The 20,856-nt window shown below is 40.2% G+C and overlaps 1 protein-coding gene across 6 annotated transcripts in view; it reads right to left on the reverse strand.

Moving 5' to 3' along the window:
* OTUD7B (OTU deubiquitinase 7B) overlaps nt 1–20,856 on the reverse strand; it is a 57,056-nt gene that overhangs the window by 24,553 nt on the left and 11,647 nt on the right. For 3 of the 6 annotated variants that reach the window (XM_058539016.1, XM_058539018.1, XM_058539017.1), the window contains exons 2-3: nt 16,394–16,596; nt 2,035–2,184 (exon numbers count right to left, since the gene is read on the reverse strand). In XM_058539016.1, the coding sequence (XP_058394999.1) occupies nt 2,035–2,119 (85 nt within the window). In that variant the 5' untranslated portion in view covers nt 2,120–2,184; nt 16,394–16,596. Of the gene's footprint in view, nt 1–2,034; nt 2,185–16,393; nt 16,597–17,888; nt 18,381–20,856 lie in introns of those variants that run through there. The other 3 variants (XM_058539015.1, XM_058539019.1, XM_058539020.1) reach the window with 3 other exon arrangements.

The raw sequence follows: 20,856 nt of genomic DNA on the forward strand, positions 1-20,856 counted from the left end.
CACTTCTCACTCTACTGCTACCCCCATAGTCTAAGTCACCATAATCTCTCACCTAAACTATGGCAATATTCTTAACTGACTTTACCACTTCTTCTCTGGCCACCTTCCAATCCATTCCTTATCCTTCAACAAGTACACTACTAAAAACTCAAATCCAATCATGTCACTCCCCTGATTAAAATCCTTCACCAGCTTCCCACTAAACACAGAATGAAATTTTAAACTCCTTACCCTGGCCTACAAAGGCCCATGTATTCTGCTTCCTGCCTATCTAACCAGCTTCCTACCTTTCTTGCATCGCTCTTCCTACCTCACTCACTATTAGTTTCTCCAGTGTGCCAAACTCTCTTTCACCTTAGGGTCCTTATATAAGCTATTTCTTCTACATAAGCACTCTCTTCTACATCCCTTTGTCTTGCTACTCCTATGTATTCTTCCAGGTTCAGCTCAAATGTCAGTTCCTCAGAAAGGCCTTTTTTTGCACTTCATATCTAAATTAGGTTTCTCTCTTACAATTCCATAGCACCCTCAATGTTTCTTTCACAGCATGAGTGTATGTGCACATGGGTGTGTGTGTGTGTGTGTGTGTGTGTGTGTGTGTGTGTGTGTGTAAGAGAGAGACAGGGAAGAGAGAGCACAAGCACTAATTTGTAACTTAATTGTTAAGAGCCAGACTGAAACCAGATTGCCTAGGTTCAAATCCTACTTAACTTCTCTGAACGTCAGCTTTTTAAATCATAATACTGGGATAATAAAATCTATACCGCAGAACGGTTGTGAGAATAAAATAATATGTCTCAAGTGCCTCACACGTATTGAACACACACAGGTGTTCAACACATGTTACAAGAGGAAGAGGAACCATCTGAGCTGAATCTTGAAGGATGAGGAGAATAATTGAGGAAAGGACACTGCAGACTCAGGGAACAACTTAACATGATAGGGAAAGGGTGACAAGTTGGGCCTGGCTGGAGCACAGGACATACGGGAAAAGGTAGTAGGAGATGAAACTGAAAATTCAAGTGAAGGGCAAAATCTTACTGAATTAGCAAACCGAAATTTAAACCCTGATCTTCCATTTCCAAACTAATGCTCTTCTCACAGGTAGCTAAGCAAATGTCAAACTGTCACACCTTGCTAAGGGCTGACAATCTAAAAAATTACCTCCATATGCTAAGAAATTGCCCCTTCTCCCACAGGCTTATCTGTTTGTGTCATTATATATTTCCATCATCAAAAAGCATCTGTTTAAGGGGCCAGCCCAGTGGCGTAGCGGTTAAGTGCGTGCGCTCCACTGCGGCGGCCCGGGGTTCGCCGGTTCGGATCCCCAGCACACACCGATGCACTGCTTGTCAAGCCATGCAGTGGCAGCGTCCCATATAAAGCAGAGGAAGATGGGCATGGATGTTAGCCCAGGGCTAGTCTTCCTCAGCAAAAAGAGGAGGATTGGCAGATGTTAGTTCAGGGCTGATCTTCCTCACAAAAAAAAAAAAAAAAAGCATCTGTTTAATTATGACTCGAAACAAAGAATCCTACTGGCATGATTCCAAGCCTTAAGGACCTTAAAATCTACAATATTTACACTTATGTGTATATACAGATAAAAGTAAACAAAAGCAGCAAAATGAAAACATTAAATTAATTCACTCTATATAGAACTACCCATACAAATTAGGGAAGGAAAGAAACAAAACCATGGATGATCCCAAATATGAAAATCCAGAAGTCATTTATATACAAAGAAGAAGTCTTACAGATCTAGAATTATGCTTTTAGTGGACTAATATAAAATTTCACTTGCATCACCTCAGCATAAATTGACAGTGGAGAAAGCTACCCCAAAAATTCAAGGTGAAAAGAGGATTTCACATTTTAAAATTATGGTAGGTCATACACAAAGTAGATTATTAGACGTAACAAACGTAAGGCTTACCATACACAAAGAGTCTTTCACCTTAAATCTTCCAAATCATCCTAACAATAAATATCACATTTTACTTTCTCTCTTCTCATTCTCCCCCAGAAACTCCTTACCTTCCAGGAGATCTCGGGCCAGTCCTGGCTCTGCCCCTGTGGAACGGACAAAATCCGACAGGACAGCATCCATGTCCAGGGTCATGTGATCATTAAGTACTTTCAGGCAGCTGATGTAGAGAGGACATAGATCAAAAGTCAGGCCTCCACCTGAGGAGAAAATAAACACATAAGGCTCAAATTGCACTGGAACGGGATAACCATAGCCCAATTTTAGCAGCTTCCTAACCAGATGGGGAACTAGCTCACTCATTTCAGTTGAATTTATTACGACGAGTAACATCTAGTTTCCTAATTCCTCATTAATTTCTTCACTACTACATTAACCACAAAACCATAATACCACTCGGAATAATGCTTTTCCTCTACCTCTCCAGAGTATTACATTTCTACCCATCAGTTTGCTTATCCAAACTAATGGAAGGAAGCAGCAGACTACCACTCTGAAGAAATCCCCACCTGAACCATTCTCTAACATAGCACCCTGTTTATTTCCTTCCTGGCACTTCATATACCCTGAAATCATTTTAATTAGGGGCTGTCTAGCCGCCTCCTCTAATATGTAGGTTTCTTGAAAGTGAGGAGCTTGTGGTCTTGTTCTCTAATGTATCCCCAGCATGTATCACTTGGCACTTGACACAGTGCCTGGCACACAGTCCCGTAGTAAATATTTTCTGAATGAATGAATGAATACTATGCACTTAATAACTTTACAGTTGATTAGTATTCTGATGCTGAGGAAATGGGAGGAGCAAACTGATAGTCAAAACTACTCTCAAGGGCTGGCCCCGTGGCTTAGTGGTTAAGTGCTCGCGCTCCGCTACTGGCAGCCCAGGTTCAGATCCCGGGCGCGCACCGACGCACCGCTTCTCCGGCCATGCTGAGGCCGCGTCCCACATACAGCAACTAGAAGGATGTGCAGCTATGACATACAACTATCTACTGGGGCTTTGGGGGAAAAATAAATAAATAAATAAAATTATTTTAAAAAGGGAGCATTTTAAAAAAAGAAAACAAAACTACTCTCAAAATAAAACAATAAGCTATTCACAAAGCAGAGTGGAGATCCCAAAGGTTCATAACAAAAGTCTGTCTTTGTCCACTAACTTCATGAACCCAGGACACTTGCCTTTCTCCACTCAGGACAAATGACTGAAGTAAGTTCACCTGAAAAAGATCTCTTCTTTCAGACTTGACTTTGGCAGAAACTATGTCATTGATCTAACAGCCTGCAACAATCCACATCCTCTGAAGTTAGCAGCCTCCAATGAGGAAGCAATAACGGAGTGCCGAACAATCTCTAACCAAATTCTGCCACATCAGACAGGTTTATAGTTCTCTGCAGAAGAGGACCTGTTCATAAAGTCACCAGGTACATACCTGCCCTACCACACCCACCACTCCTCTGCCTTCTGGGGAAGGCCAAAAGTAGAATTCTCAAAGGTAACGGGTGACTCAGGTAACTGTCTCTTCAGAAACATCTCCCAAACAACCTGAAGTCTCTCAGATACGTTTTCTTCACACATCCCCCGGCCCCATGACCCAGCGTGTTTAGTGGTGTGATCAGATGCTAATTTTCTGCATTCCTTAGAAATATTAAGGCCAATAAACAGCAATGATTTATGGGTTATATAACCAGTAGGTCACTAACTTGATAACTTAACTTTGAACTTTTTTTTGAGAGCAAAATAAAAAGTATTCTCTCTTGTACTGTTCCAGGAGTACAAGAGATCCACGAGTGCAGGGATATGTTTTATTCATACTTGTAGCCCCAACCTCTAGCACAGCATCTACAGTATTGTAGGCAGTCAATAAATGCCTGATGAATAAATGATTAAATGACAAAGTGTACCTCCTCCACAACAGTCACCACCAAACCAATCAATTTAAGGCTTAACTTAACAGATCAGAAATTCTTCATATCACCCCTCTATTTCTAAGGGTCTGCCCTGGTCCCAATCCATCTCTCAAAGTTTTAGAAACTCTCCTTTCTAAAGAGACATCGATTGTATTGTTACTACTTCCACCATCCTCATATCATATGATTTTTACCTACACCCATATATATTAGCTGGGTGACTTTGGTCGAATTACTTACAGAGTTTCAGGTGTCTCTTGTATATCCTAGACTAGGTGACTTCTAAGATCCTTTCCATGTTTAAAAAATGAACTTCTTCAGTTCACTACAGCCTCATAAACTATGATCCTTACATTCTCTTTTGGTCTATGTATTATCAATGTCTAATTTACTTCCATTTCAATATTACAATTGTCAGCAAAGGCTACCAATACATAAAGAACTTTTGGCCTAGGATACCTCAAATTCAAAAGGTTAAGTTATAAAATAAATGAATTCCTTACATTCAATACTTAAGAATTAAATTCCTTCAGAATTCATAGACTAATGAGTGGCTTCTCCCTCCCCTAATAAAGACAAGAATTCCTTCTCTAAGCCCATTTCAGTCACAGGAGATGGTAGTGGCCCAAATAAATTATAAATCATCCAAAACCAACAGCATAGCTGCAAGATTAATTTCAATCCTCTCTCTTGAAAAAAACATGCAAGGGAACTTAGTAAAGCCACTTTAATAATTTTCTGAAAGTATGTGGGAAATATACAATAAGCATACAAACAGCAGTCAGCAAAAAGGTGCTCAGCAGAAGAAAGAAGAGTTGATTAAGCCACAGGCATGTAGGCGATTTCTCAGCCAGATACAGGCTTCCAAGTGAGAGAAGCCAATGAAAACCATCAATGTCATGGCATCATAGATCTCATATGCTAACAAAGTAGGTCATTCTTTTCAAGAAATATTTTTAAAAAATAATTTAGAGATCCAACATTATCTAGAATGACTTGCTCAAAAATTCAAAGCACTAAACCAAACTTCTTGGCAGATTCTTATACTTGATGTCTCTATACTTGATTCTTATACTTGATGCACACGTGCATGCCATGGACTCCACCCTAACCCCACCCAACAGGTGAGGACAGCGGCTTTTGTTACATCACCACCACCACCTGGCTTGAGCTTCTCAAATTCCAAATGGATCCAAGGCAATAACTAAGACTCACAGTCCTTGGCTCTGTCTCAGCACACAGGAAGGAAGAAAAGAAAACAAACACTGGCTTTCAAACTTTCAAATGAAATAGAGGAGGCACTCAAATATTTGTTGATTGAATGATGTTTAGACAAATCTCAATTGGAGTCAAAATCCTCCAATCTTCCAATTAGAAGAGACTTTAGCAATTATTTAATCCAATATCTGCCCCTATGCAAGAATCCTTCTATTACATCTCTGACAGATAAATCATCCAGTCTCCAGATGAATACAAGCTCTGATGAGAACTCATTCCTTTGCCACAATGTCCATTTTATTGTCGGACAGCTCCAATCATTAGAAAATGCTTTTCTAAACTAAATCAATAGCCCTCCTCCCCATATACCTTTCACATAATAGTCCTTGTCCTATTCTCCAGAACAATAAAATCTACTTCCAGGAATGAAGGAATTTTCATGGAAAATGATTAGATAAAGCATTTCTTCACATAAAAATTTGTTGTGGATCAACACTGCCATGTTATGATGAGCCAGCCAGTGACCTTTATTTTGCAAAATCCTTCCTTATGTCAGTACTTGCTTTTCCCTGTATTCATTTGTAAATGTTTGTGTTGACTCTATCATATAAACTCAACATGTGGAAGAAATGAAGTTGTGTACCTTGTTCAAAATTCACTTCCGCTGCTTTGCCTCTCATCCCTACTTCCACTTCCCGGCCCTCTTGAAATGAGGACAGCAATCAAGAATAAAAACTAACAAGATAATATTAATTCAGCACTTTCAAAAACACTATCTTATTCATTAATGACAAAACTCTTGAAGCAGGTTTATTCGCTGTTTACAGAGAAATAAATAGGCTTGAAAAGCCACGTGGGTTGCCCAAAGTCCGAACCCAGATATTTTGAACCCATGCTCTCTCTAATGTACCACACTGCCTTCCAAGGGACTAAGGCATTACTGATTCCCAGAAGTGCACTGATTCTTACCCATTTCATTCTTTCACCATAGGAAAGGGCTGTGCCCATCTCTCATATTTATTAAAGACTTGGACGCCTGCCTTACATTTTCCTCACTTCAAATCCTACCATTTTCCTCAGCAATTTCAACATCCACCTGCACAATCTATCCAACATTTCTGCCTTAGAGTTTCATAATCTCATCAAATGCAAAGACCTCCATCTCCACTCTAACAACTCAGTCCTGGAGCCTGCCATCTCCTGAAACCATTCCGCCTCTAAATCTTCAACTCCCAACATCTGACTCTGGCTACAACCTCATCTCCTTCCAGCTCTTCCTCTCAACCACTAAACCTACTCTCTTACCTCAAGACATCCTCATCTCAGACTAAAACATCCAATTCCATAACCACCTTATTCATTAATTCAACAAAAATTCATGGAGTGCCTGCTATGTGTTAGGCACTATGGTCAGAATTAGGAACACAATAGTGAATAGACACAATCTCTACCCTCACAAAGCTTCCAATATGGAGGAAAAAACCCACAAAATTTCCTAAACAATTATAATACAGAAATTTTGGAGTTATAAACCAATGTTACCACAATAAACAAAAAATAAAAGATTTAAAAAAATTAATAAATAAAAATAAAAATTCCTCAGGGCCAGCCTAGTGGCGCAAGTGGTTAAGTGCACGCACTCTGCTGTGGCAGCCCAGGGTTCACCAGTTCGGATCCCGGGCACGCACAGACGCACTGCTTGGCAAGCCATGCTGTGGCGGCGTCCCATATAAAGTAGAGGAAGATGGGCATGGATGTTAGCCCAGGGCCAGTCTTCCTCAGCAAAAAAAAGAGAGAGAGAAGGATTGGCAAATGTTAGCACAGGGCTGATCTCCTCACAAAAAAAAAAAAAAATTCCTTATAAAAAAAAAATCAATATTTAAAAAAAAAAAAAAAGAAATGCTGGGAGGAGGGTGTTATCTCCAATAGGGAGTCAGAAAAAGCTTTCCCAAGGAAGTGGTATTACACCTAAGAACAAAGAAAGGTAGGAATTGGAGAGACCAATTGGGAAAGAAAGAATGCTCCGAGCAGAGGAAACATATTTCCACCTTCCGTGGCAGGAAAGAACAAAGAAGTGAGAATGGTGCAAAATGAGGATGAAGAGAGGGCCTAGGTGACCCTGTTAAGGACTGAGATTTTATCCTAAAAGTGATGAGAAGCCACTGAAGGGTTGTAAGCAGGGGCAGGATATGATCAGATTTGAATTATTAAAAGATCACCCTGGTTGCAGTGAGAAGAACAGTTTGGAGGGAGCACAAGTGGATTTAGGGAGAATTGCTTAGAAAATTATTGCAAAAGAGATGACAGTGAGCTGGACTAGGATGATAGCAGTGAAGACTGAGAAAAATGGATAGATTCCACTTTGTCCCTTGTTGCCTAACTGAACATGAACCCAATGACTGATCACTTAATTTATTTTCCTGTAAAAACCTAGTTTCCTTAGCCTTTTTTTTTTTTTTTTTTGGTGAGCAAGATTCACCCTGAGCTAACATCTGTTGCCAGTCTTCTTCTTTTTTTTGTATGTGAGCTGCTGCCACAGCATGGCTACTGACAAGCGGTGTAGGTTCTCGCCCAGGAACTGAACCCAGGTCGCTGAAGTGGAGTGCGCTGAACTTAACCACTAGGCCCCAGGGCTAGCTCCCCTTATCCTTCTATTTCGTCTGCCCAACCTGGATGGATCCCACATTCAATTTCTCTGCTACTAAATGGGGCTACTGAGCAAAACAAGATCACATAACCTTGCAGAGCAATATGACTACAAAATATGGTATTCAGTTTCATTCCTTTCAATGAAACACTGCTGTCTTTTGCTTGACTTTGGAACCTCAACCAATCTTCTCAGCTCCTATCCCATACCTTCACCATTCTCCTTGAGCCGCCTACCCAATCATTATCACCTCCCTTACTCCTGGCAGATGACCTTGCCTCCAACTTCACAGAAACAATTACAACACAAAGCAAGAGGAGTTCCTTCAGGTTTCCTCCCCTGCCCTCAGCTGCTGGCTGCTATTCTTCTCTTCCCTGCAAAACTCCTTAAAATAGACTACATTCACTGATGCTACTTTCTCACCTTATGTTCAGTCCTCAACCTACCAAAGTGGACTTCTATAGAAGGAGAACGGCACTGACTTATAGATAAGATCATTACAGTCCTCCTTACTGCCTATCTAAAGTGATCTCTTTGTAGCATTCAGTGACCAGCATACTTAGTGACCACTCTTCCTGCCTCTCTGGCTCTGCGTCTTCGTCACCTTTGTGGACTCCTCTTCCTGTTCCAGCACCAGCAGTTAGTATACCCACAATTCTAACCTCAGGCCTTCCATCTTCTCATTTTATATCATCTCCATGACAAACTTCAGTCACGCCCCTGAGCACCAAATGCTGATGACTCCAAATGTATTCGCAGACCCAGACTCTTTCCGCCTGACCTGGGAATCCCACAGGCACTTCAAACAGCACATAAAAAACGTGAGCTCATTCTCTCATCTCTGTCCCCTACCCTCTCAAACTATTCTTCTTCCAGTATTGCCTATTCTAGCAAATGGTACCATCACCCCCCACCAATCACCCAAGCCACAAGCCTGGGGGCCACCCTAGACTTCTCTCTTGTTTTTTCTTCACTCACAAATAGCGCTTCACTAAGTTTTACTAATTTTACTTTAAAAATTTCTCAAATCCATCCAACACCTTCCACAGGATACATCTTTTTTATTCTCTCTCAGGTTACCATAACCTGGACCCCAGGAAATACTTTCCTAATTTCTCCACAAGCAACCTCCAGCAAGTGGTTGCTTGTGGAGGCTAATCAACCAAAAATGAAAATATGATAGTGTTCTATCCCACTGCTCTAAATTCTTCAATGGATCCTCAATGACTAAAGCTTAAGATCCAAATTCCTATACATGACAAACAAGGCCCTTCATACTCGGCTCTACCTAACTCTCCGGCCTTATTTACCTCCCATCATTCCCCTTCTGGTACTGTAGTTCCCCAAGTACACTATGTGCTTCAAATTTCAGTCCCTTTGCACATATTGTTCCCTCTGCCTGGAGTGACTCCTGGTTTAGCAAGTGAATTCTTATCTCTTCTTTAAGACTAAGCTGTGTACTACCTCATTTGCAAAACCTTCTCTGGCTTCCCCAGTTAAACTGCCTACTTCCTCCTTAATGTTACACATTGTACTCTACTTCGATCATATTATTTATCACATTGCACAGTGTTTGTGTTTATTTTACATGTTTGTCTCCCCACTAAACCATGATCAATTTGAAGGCAGGAATCTTGTCTTGTTCATCCTGTATCCTTAGCATCCAAGTACCTGGTAGGTACTCAGTTTTTGTTCAGATGCACTGAATTGTATTTGTACAGTACCCCACTACACACACACACAAAACAGTATTGTTGATAATCAGATAATCAGTGTTGTAAACAGGTAAGTCTAAGACAGTGGCTCATCTCAAAGACATTTGCTTAAGATTGCTATATGACCTTATTTGCAACAGATTTCTCTCCCTAAACATTGTTTAACTCAGACTAATATTAAAATCAGTCTGCATGCTCTGAGTGCCCAACTACTTAGTAACAGAGAAAAATGACTCAAAATTAAATACGGATTGTAGATAACAGAGCTACGTTAAAATGCCTGAGAAACTACTGACCTTACATTCTCTCGTCTACAATATCCCCCAAAGCATCCACATTCTCACACTATACCCACTCTCCTGGTTCCACTGATGCATTACAGCTGTGTCTGAGTACGCTCCAATTCCTCCCAAAACTCATTGGAAAACCACAACATTCAAGACTGTCAAGAATTTTCAAAGGTCAGAGACTCCTCCATGTCTATGATGTCACTCCCAAGGAATCCAGACAGTGAGAAAGAGGAGGAACAGAAAACCTTAGAAATTTCACACAATTCTTGATTAGGTGGGAGGGAGAGATGAAAAACTATCTTGGCAGATTGTTTTCAGTTAATATGAGTCCTTCCGAGTGAAAGAAACAAAATAAAAACTTCTTAGAAAAAAGAGAATATGACCAAATTCCATACTAAAGAGACTTATGTATCACTAAATGTTACAACTCAGAGATAAAAAGATGGGTCTAAAGTGAAGAAATGAAGTGAAAAGAAGTAATATGTGTTAAAGCTTAAGACATTATTTCATTTAAACTTCCAAACAACTCGAAGAGATTTGTTTGTATTGTTAACCTCATATTATAAATGAAGACACTAAAGCTCACAAAGGTTAGGTAATCTACCCAAGGTTACATAAGCAAAAAATGGTAGACCCAAGATTTTCATGAACTCAGCCTGACTCCTGAGACCAGACACTTGCACCATACCACACTTAGTCCAGGGAGGAGGACGGAGACACACGGGCATTCACCCTCACTGCTTCAACTCCTTTCAACTTCACGCTGAGAGAGAGAATTGGCTCTGGATTCAGACAGACCTACATTCAAATCCCCAGTCTACTACTAAGGGCTGTATAATCGTGGGTAAATAATACAACCACTGCCTCTGTTTCTTCATGTATAAAATGGGGAAAATATCTGCATTTCAGACCTCTTGTTAGGATTAAATAACTTAAGATATGAAAGGCTTTAGCGCAGCGCCTAGCACACAATAAGTCCTCAAAAAATGTCCATTGCTTTCTTTCTGCCTAACTCCACCCTCACACCCCCCCTCCACTCCCCCAGCCCCACCCCACCCCCCGCCACCTCCCTCCACTGGTGCCCAACACAGCCCCTGTAATTTTGCTTCAAAACCTCCCTCTATTCCTCCCAATCAAACCCTCCAGTCCTACACCCATTTCCAGGCACAGTCTTAACACATACACACAGTACCCAGTCTACCAGTCCCATTCCAGTGTCTTTCAACTCCTTGGGCCTTCCAGAAAATGTCATAAAGAGGCTTCCTTAGTTGTACCTTCTACCAGATAGTCCCTCAAAAATATCAGCAAAAGAAAAATGTCTGTCCTCTCCTAGATGTACAGGCACAGCTAAATACCTCATTCATTCCCAAATCTCTAGGAGGAGCAATTTCACACATATTTACTGAAATCCTAATGTTTTAATCTACCAGTCCTACCTCTCCACCTTTACCCCTTACTACTCTCTTCATTCCAGATTCAAAGATTTTATAACATTCTCTTAACCTCATGCATGTTGTCTATTTTTTGGATTATTGGAAGGAAATGTTTACATCTCCTCCTATTCACCCTACACAATTCTGGGTTGTTTTCTACCTCCATTACAGCATATACTCAAGGAATATCTACTTTCTCTCCCTAAGTCAAACTTAAGAGGGAAAAAAACTCAACCCAATCATATAATTTGCCACTCCCAAAACAATTTATTAGTTTACCATATGCTATTGTGATACACACCAGTAAGGGCTCAAGAATTAGCCCCATGGCTTCATCACTACCACTGGTATGTATTATGTGTCAGAAAAAGATTTAACTATTTTTTCAGGAGTTTCTAGCTTTTTTTTAATCAGGCCTACAAAAAGTAAAACAAACCTCCAAGAGACAAATCCTATTAACAGTCAAATGCTAATATAAAGATCAGGCAGCACTGCACAGAGAACTCCTTTGTGAACTGGCATTTGTCTTTTCAGTGCTACTGACAAAAGACTCCTTGGATTATAGTTATTTGGGAAATTTAATAATTTGGAAGGCTTGTACAATGGAAGTGACCTTCGGAAAAATAAGGGTGGAGAGCGTCATAGAGAAAGTCTGTTATTATAATATTGGCACAACAATAGTAACTTGAATAGAAACAGAAATCATGTTAATGTTTATTTTTTTTAGATCCAGGCTAGTATATTTGCCACTCACAATGAGCTTTTTCTTTTTCCTTTCAGCTAGGGCCAAGGACAGTCCAAGGATTGGGTTCTCAATAAATTCAACTTTTAAAAGAATAGCCTATAAAAACAAAAGTTCTACTTGAGCCCTTAAAGATTCAGATTACTGAACTTTTGACATGAGAAAAAAAGTAAATACTACAAATCAACAGAGGCTAGTCTAATAGCAAAACACACTATTACTCTAGAATCAACTCTCAAACACTCAATAGCTGACAACCTTCTCTCCACTTCTTGATTCCTAGCTATTGGTCATTTCACTGTCAATTACAGAATTTCCATTCAAGGTGAGAGATAGCAGAAGGAAAAAAATTCCAATTACTGTACTATCTATAATTAGTTATCCACAGGAAATTAACTCACTTTACAAATTTCTTCTGGTAAATTAACTTTCTTCAGCATACAACTACTAATTTTTTTAAAAGCCTCGAACAAGAAAAAGAAATTTGCCTTTTACAAAATTATATAATTCAGTTCAAAGAAAGATACTTTTTCTAGGTATTATTATTTTTTAAATTCTCCGTCTTCAAGTTCCACAGTTCCATCTTTCCTGGCCATATCTAAACCTCATTTGAACTCCTACAGGCCCAGCATGTGAAACATTTCCTGGCACTTGCTGTTATCATATACTGCCTTGTAATATTAGTTGGCCTTCTTGATACTCACATCTTATCTCTTCAATTTGACTATTAGTCATTCATTCAAAATTTACCAAGCTGGGTCCACCACATACCAGGCACTGCCCTAGGGCCTGGGGATACAAATGAAGAAGAGAAGCCACAGTCACACCTTCAAGGCACTCCAGTCTGGCGGGAGAAATCTAAACATGTTATTAGTGCCCAATGGGGTAACAAGAGGTATAAGGAGCAAGCAGTTTACCTGAATGAGTTAGAGAAGTTTCTCAAACTGAGTCTTTAGGATGTGTAAGAGCTCATCAGGCTGGAGGACAAGATACACTCTAGATAGAATTAAGATCCTTGAGGTTGGCACCTTTCTTTTATACTTTTAAAAATTCTAAACAGGCCTAACAAATTGCTTGGTACATAGTTGATGCCTAAAAAATATCTGTGGTTCTAAATTAGTCATGCTAGTCCACGTGTGTGGATAATTGAAGCTAATCTATACCTAAAATAGGCTTGCGAATTATTTACTGGTTTTTTGTGGGTTTTTTTTGTGATGAAGATCAGCCCTGAGCTAACACCCATGCCAATCCTCCTCTTTTTGCTGAGGAAGACCAGCCCTGAGCTAACATCCATTGCCAATCCTCCTCCTTTTTTTCCCTTTTTCCCCCCAAAGCCCCAGTAGATAGTTGTATGTCGTAGTTGCACATCCTGCTAGTTGCTGTATGTGGGACGAGACCTCAGCATGGCCGGACAAGCAGTGCGTCAGTGCGTGGCCGGAATCCGACCGGGGCTGCCAGTAGCGGAGTGCGAGCACTTAACCGCTAAGCCACGGGGCCAGCTCCTATTTACTGGTTTCAAATGTCATCATGCACCCCGTAGATACATATAATCAAGGTCTACATGAACAAATATATTTGTATAGCTGTCTGTTCACCTAAGAATAGCTTCTCTTTTGCTGTAATTTTTTGTTTTTAAAGCATTTTCACAAATATAGCCTCATTTAATAAAAATTTTAAAAATTAAATACTCTGAGATTTTTAATCCCATCTTTTCTTATGGAAAACACATACACACAGAGAAGCTTACAAACTTAAATGACACCCAGATAGCAAGGAGCTTGGACCTAGGTATTCTAAATCTGAATACAGGATTCATATCAGTTCTCCAGGGATTTATTATTTTTTTTTATAATTTTTTTTATAATTTTATTTATTTTTCCCCCCAAAGCCCCAGTAGATAGTTGTATGTCATAGCTGCACATCCTTCTAGTTGCTGTATGTGGGACGCGGCCTCAGCATGGCCGGGGAAGCGGTGCGTTGGTGCGCGCCCGGGATCCGAACCTGGCCCCGAACCCAGGCCTCCAGCAGCGGAACGCGCACACTTAACCGCTAAGCCTCTCTCCAGGGATTTAGAGCTAACTCAAATCAGTCTAGCCATGCAAACTTCACAGGGTAAAGAACTCTTTAATATTTTGCTTTTCAAAATACTATGTTCATCCACACTGTCTACTAGCTACCACCATCCTCCCCACCTGCCACCAACCCCACCAATACACACATAATTCTTTTCCAGGTCGGAGTTAAGAAGCAGAAACTCCAACCAAGGGTACCCTGAGCATTATTTGGGTCTATTTCATTTGTATAGGTTGCGCCTTTTGTGGTAATAATTTTTCTTTTTAAAAGCAACCAAGCCTCTTATATTTATGCACATAAAATTAGTTACGAGCATATAATACAATCTGGCAGTTCTAGTCCACCTGGGAATAAAGACTATACACTTCTATTATTTACATAATTAACACTTCAAATTTGGGTCTTATGTGGAAGAAGCCTGATGATAAGGTACCGAAAGTCAGTCTATTTTCCTCGTTTGGCACTGCAGAATTATGGACTTCAGAACTAGGATATCAGAGATCATTTCATTCCATACTCTCAAGTTATAGATGAGACCACGAGAACCAGGTGAGTGAGATGAAGTGACTTGCCCAAAGTCACAGAGCTAACTAGTGATAAAACTGTGTACTATATAGGACATAAATCTGTTGACTCCCGTTCCAGTAATCTTTACTTGACTTTACATATACCAATAACTTTCAATTCTCCATGTGATCCACTTTGTGGATTTGTCTATGAAAATTTCCTTTCCTCCTGCCACCCAGCTAAATCTCTTACTTGTACAGATGTGTACCAAAGAAAATGATGCATACTTGGAAATTTAATAGCTTAAGTAAACCATATTAAGGAAGGAAAATCATCTATAAAGAAAATCATGAAGGCACACTAAAATCAATTCATCACTTTGTTTTGCTCGTCACGACTAGAGAGATAAACTGGATTTGAAAAGATTCTTCTAGCATTATATTCCTAAGGGCTGAAGTCTTGTAGCCAGAGGGTAGGATATAATTATGTGTGACATGGGGATAGATATTTCTTTCTCTTTTCTATTGATAGTTTGAAGCTATAATATACTTCTCATATGCTATTAAGAAATCACAGCAGGGCCAGCCCCATGGCTTAGCGGTTAGGTGAACGCGCTCTGCTGCTGGCGGCCCTGGTTCGGATCCCGGGTGCGAACCGACGCACCGCTTCCCCGGCCATGCTGAGGCCGCGTCCCACATACAGCAACTAGAAGGATGTGCAGCTATGACAAACAACTATCTACTGGAGCTTTGGGGGAAAAAAATAAATAAATAAAATTAAAAAAAAAAAAAGAGAGAAATCACAGCAATAACTAAATTTTTTACAGGATAAAATATAAAATAAAAACCAAGAGAGAAATAAAGCACCAAGTTTTTTGTTTTTTGTTTTTTTTGTGTGTGAGGAAGATCAGCCCTGAGCTAACATCCATGCTAATCCTCTTCTTTTTGCTGAGGAAGACCGGCTCTGAGCTAACATCTATTGCCAATCCTCCTCCTTTTTTTTCACCCCCCAAAGCCACAGTAGATAGTTGTATGTCATAGCTGCACATCCTTCTAGTTGCTGTATGTGGGACGCGGCCTCAGCATGGCCGGAGAAGCAGTGCGTCGGGGCGCGCCCAGGATCCGAACCTGGGCCTCCAGTAGCAGAGCGCTCGCACTTAACCGCTAAGCCACGGGGTGGCCCAAGCACCAACTTTTAGCATACTACTTCTCCTTATCCAAAAGTGTAAAATGCCTGGAAGCATCAAAGCAATCACTTGCCTCACATTCACATTTATTCATGTTTATTTGCGGCAAAGCTACATTTCTTCTTCCTCTTAGGAAGGGCTGCCATCAGCACAGTAGCACCCAGTCACTGCAATTCCCTCCTAAAGAAAACCTTAACCTCCTGACAATCATTCAAGAAGCACTTATTAATGACCCACTCTGTGCCAGGCAGTCTGCTAAGTGAAGCGGATGCATCAACCAATAAGTGATCATCCCTGCTTTCCAGAAGTTCATCTAACGGGCTAGTTCCAGAGAAAACCCCAGGACAGGTATCAGCTAACGTCCTTTATTCAACAAACATTTACTGAGTGTCAGGCACCAGGGACAGAAAAAGATAAAGAGGAAATTTTAAAAAGTAAGTGGTCTTTTCAAAATGTACTAAACAACTTGCTCTTTTGGAGTATTAAAATTACATATTCTTCTCCAAGAATGCCAATCATCAGAAGCTGACTGTAAAGGCTTTTGATGATAACACCTAACCAAATATTATGGTCAAAGGCATTGTTTCCTTAATCTTACTACTTTGGGAGGCCAGGAAGATACTGGCCTGACCAATACATTTTTTGTTATTCATTATAAGATCCATATTACAGGAATGTGATTGATCTTACCAACAAACTGAGATGAGCTGTTTCCTATGCAGACAGATGCTTCCAGTAGGATGTACTATAAGCCTCTAAAGTCAAACATATGACCAATCCTGTTAAACTTTCTTGCCACCATAGAGTACATCAAAGTAGTGTAGGCAAGCCTTCACATTGACGTAGCACCAGGCCAGGTTTTCAGGGTGACAGATCTCTGCTTTTCCTTCTCCCTTCCACAAAAAGTACAAAAGGTATCAATTAGTACACAAGTCATCTGGTAAATACCCCACTGTCCTCTGAGTTTTTCTCCTTGAAATAAATTCAGGAAACCAATCCTTGGAAGAATGAGTCCTATCTCATTAATATTTTTAATATTATTATTGGTAGTGGTGGTGATAGCAACTGCTAGCTTTGCAGTTCACAAAATACTTTCAAATGTATTATCTCATTCACTGAAAAAAATGGAGAGGGGATAAAAGGAAACATCATAGGCAACTATCTCAAATATCAAAAACCAAACCCAGTTTAACTGGAAATGAAAAGCAAGTATTTTCAATTCTACCAAAAGGTCATAAAGTGACTTCTATCAAAAAAGCATAGGATTGACTCTAGCAAAGCAAAATCACAAATTTCCCCTTAAATTAGGCTATTAAATGCTAGGCCTAATTGACTCGATTTGTAAATGTTAAGATCTTAGTCTCAGCAAGAATCTGATATTATAAATCTTTGTTACTCCAATCGCTTTCCCAATGCTTCACCCACAGTTAAAGCCTTAATAAGGAATACTTACTGATGAGAAAGCTGCCCTAGAAAGACAAACTGACATGACAACACTCAGCATTCAAGTACCTTTTTAAGATTTAACTACCATTTATTGTGCACCAGTCAAGTACCAAGCACTGGGTTAGACAGAGCCACATAAATCATCTCATTAACCTCATGAGCCATGCCCAGATACTCCTGGTTCCCCAATACTAAAATGACTGGATCCCAACACTAAATAGTTCTAACACTTAAAATCCTGATCCTACCTAATTAACCCCTAGAACTCAACTGGAACTCAATTCCTACTGGAACTCAGCTCCTCACTCTCTCTCAGTCTTAAGCATTTTTAAAGCTTTCTACTAGGTACTGTTCACAAAAAAAAAAAAAACTTGTGCCTGTTTTTATGCTCCTAACTCCAGAATAAATAGCACTCATCTCAGATATGGCATATATCATAATGGCATAATCTAAAAACAAGTACTCTCTTGGATCACACTAGCTAAAGAATAAACCCAGAATGCTAATAAAATTGAATTTCAGCTGGGCAGAGGACATTGGATTTTAACAGTCTTCCCAACCTTGAGACTACTTTCTAGTCCTCTGAATACAGAAAGCCTTGTCTATTTGAGTTAACTGCAGAAGGCAAGTTTGACCCAAGAGTCCCCACTCACATACTCATCAGAGAAAACTGGGGGAAAAAGAAAAAAGTATTCCAACTGGCATGACCACATTACAATGTTAACAACACATTACTCACCATTGTGCTACATGAAAGAACTTGCAAGTGGGCAAGGAAGGTTCAGGAAGCCAAGAAAACAAACAAAACTCTCCCGGTCCTCAAAGCACAAACACATCCAAATGCCAAAGCAGGTCACACTCTCCAGTTTATACCCAGGTATGAGTGAGTGGAGAGGGAGTGGGAAGTGGGGAGGAAGAGAGGAAAAGCATTATTGGGCAGGTGTGCTTGTCAGCATCAAGGCAGATTTCTTTTTTGGATTTATCAAGAACCTTTTTAACAAAGAAATACTGGGGGTTCCACCTATTTTTATACCTTGATTTATTTACATAATCACAGAGAACATGCAATATATGTAAATGGCAGCATAACGTAATAACATTCCCTGTGGAATCCATCAGATCCACATCTAATCCTGGACCTGTCACTCTCTTGCTGTGCGACCTAGGGCAAGTTATTTAATTTCTCTGTGCCTCAGCAGGGACCTCATTTGATATTCACTGTGGTATACTCAGCACCTTAATGCCTAAATATTTTGGATGAATTAGTAAATATTTTACTAACACGGTAATAAATACTTTGGAAGAATTAATCTATAAATAAGTACAAGAATATCTATCTATCTTATGGAATTGTTATGAATATTAAATGAGGTGATATGTAAAGCATTTAGTTTAACTGAGGGTAGGGTCTCACTATTAAAGTTTTCTTCCTTTACTCCCCAGCCAGGTCACAAGTTAGAAGAGAAGAGTCATGGCAAGGATTAGGATGGGATAAGAGTTGCAGAAGCCAAGCACCAGAAGATGTTTACTACCAAGGACCTAGTCATAAAATCCAGGAATATTTAATCTTGGCAGATGAAATTCAATAACAGTGCCAGACCCTTAGAGTAGGCACATAATTTGATCCAGAAAGTACTATTTTGAATCTTCAGGTATCTGTTACCAGAGAGATAATAGCCTGGCAGAAAAGGAAAAGAAAAGAAAAAAAAAAAGGAGGTGAGACTGAGTTGCATCTTAAATATATCCGACTACATATTTAAAAACAAAATATATGGGGCCGGCCCAGTGGCGCAAGTGGTTAAGTGCGCGCGCTCTGCTGCAGCGACCCGGGATTCACCGGTTCGGATCCCGGGCGTGCACCGACGCGCCGCTTGTGGAGCCATGCTGTGGCGGCGTCCCATATAAAGTAGAGGAAGATGGGCATGGATGTTAGCTCAGGGCCAGTCTTCCTCAGCAACAAGAGGAGAATTGGCAGATGTTAGCTCAGGGCCAATCCTCCTCACAAAAAAAAAAAAAAAAAAAATATATGGGCTGGCCCCGTGGCTTAGCGGTTAAGTGTGCCCACTCTGCTGCTGGTGGCCTGGGTTCGGATCCCGGCCGCGCACCGACGCACCGCTTCTCCGGCCATGCTGAGGCCGTGTCCCACATACAGCAACTAGAAGGATGTGCAGCTACGACATACAACTATCTACTGGGGCTTTGGGGGAATAAAATAAATAAATAAATAAAACTATAAAAACAAAATATAAAGGATTTTTTAAGAGACTATTCAATTCTCTAAAATCTTCCCATTAACAAAAATACTCTATTGATTCACAGTATTTACTCGCCTTTTTAGGTAATAAGATCTCTGTAAGTAAACTGTTCTCAAACTGCTGACAGGGTAAATAAGCTTGAAAGATGTGGGTCCAAAGCTCCCCTCCTCCCTTTACTCCAGAAAGACTAACAGGGCTTTTGAGGCTACTTCACCTACAGCTTGTTACCTACAGTAACAAAAGCAATCTATCCACATGCAGGGGGAAGGACTATTTCATCTTCAAAACTGGGGGTCAAAGAGTACATTCAATTAAAACCAAAATCTGAAGGAATCTTTTTCCTTGACTATGAAGAATCGAATTTCAGAAGAAAATAGCTCTAAGAAAGCCAGGTCACTGTTGCATCATGAGCCTGACAGACAGAAGAATAAACATTTAGTGACTAAATATAAGGAAAACCTATGCAGAACTGAAAACAGCTTGTGGTTAAACCTCATCATAATGTGGTCTTCAACTTCCCATTTCACTTCCCAGGCATCTGCTGTTTTTAACCACTTGACCCATCTCCTCTTAAGCAATATGATATAGTAGAAAGAGCATTGAAGAACAGTCAAAAGAATAGGCTCTACACCAAGTTCTACTACTTACGAGGCATGCAAACTTGAACCAGTCACTTAAACTCTCTGTAATCCGCATTAACTGAGAATGTTGGGCTAGACTCAGTGCTCTGTGAAGGGTTCCAGCACGGTATCCCTCTGGGAGCAGATGCATCAGAAACCAACCAAACCCAGCTCCCCTACTGCTATAACCCAGACTGAAATCACATGCATTGCTCTTATTTATCCCTTTCCCACAAAAGCAGTTACCAAATTCTATTTATTTTTCTTTAAATCACTCAAATCTCTCCTCCTTCGCCATTCCCATCACCTCCATAGAGACTCCCTTCCCAGGACTATTGTTAACAGTCCTCTAACTGGTATCCCTTCCCCCATTTTACACCATACGGTTGAATCAATTTTCCTAAAATACTAATTTACACATACAGTTCTCTGCTCAGGGATTTTTCACTACAAAGATAAACCAAACTCCTCTGCCTGAGATTTAAAGCGCTCTCCAACTTTATTCATCTCATTGCTCTCCTAGGTGAAACACTATGTGACGAACTGTCTACTTGTCCTGCTCCCAAAACAAGGGGGGCTCAGCTCGCTGTTTTCCTGCCTTAATGTTTCCCCTCTATGCTTACTGGGTCGTCTCTCTTCTCTAAGGTCTAGATTATCTTAAGGGTAAGACTTTTTCCCTACCCACTCCCTCTAAACTTTTATATAACTCTATATACCGTACTCCTCACTTGACACTATTTATCTTTTTATGCAAATATTCAGTCTTCATAACTAATTATTAGTTGATGACTTTAACTCTTTCTATACCTGAGGCCTAACTTTTCAGAGAGCA

The sequence above is a fragment of the Diceros bicornis genome, chromosome 4, assembly GCF_020826845.1.
Source record: "Diceros bicornis minor isolate mBicDic1 chromosome 4, mDicBic1.mat.cur, whole genome shotgun sequence".
Classification (NCBI taxonomy): Eukaryota; Metazoa; Chordata; class Mammalia; order Perissodactyla; family Rhinocerotidae; genus Diceros; species Diceros bicornis.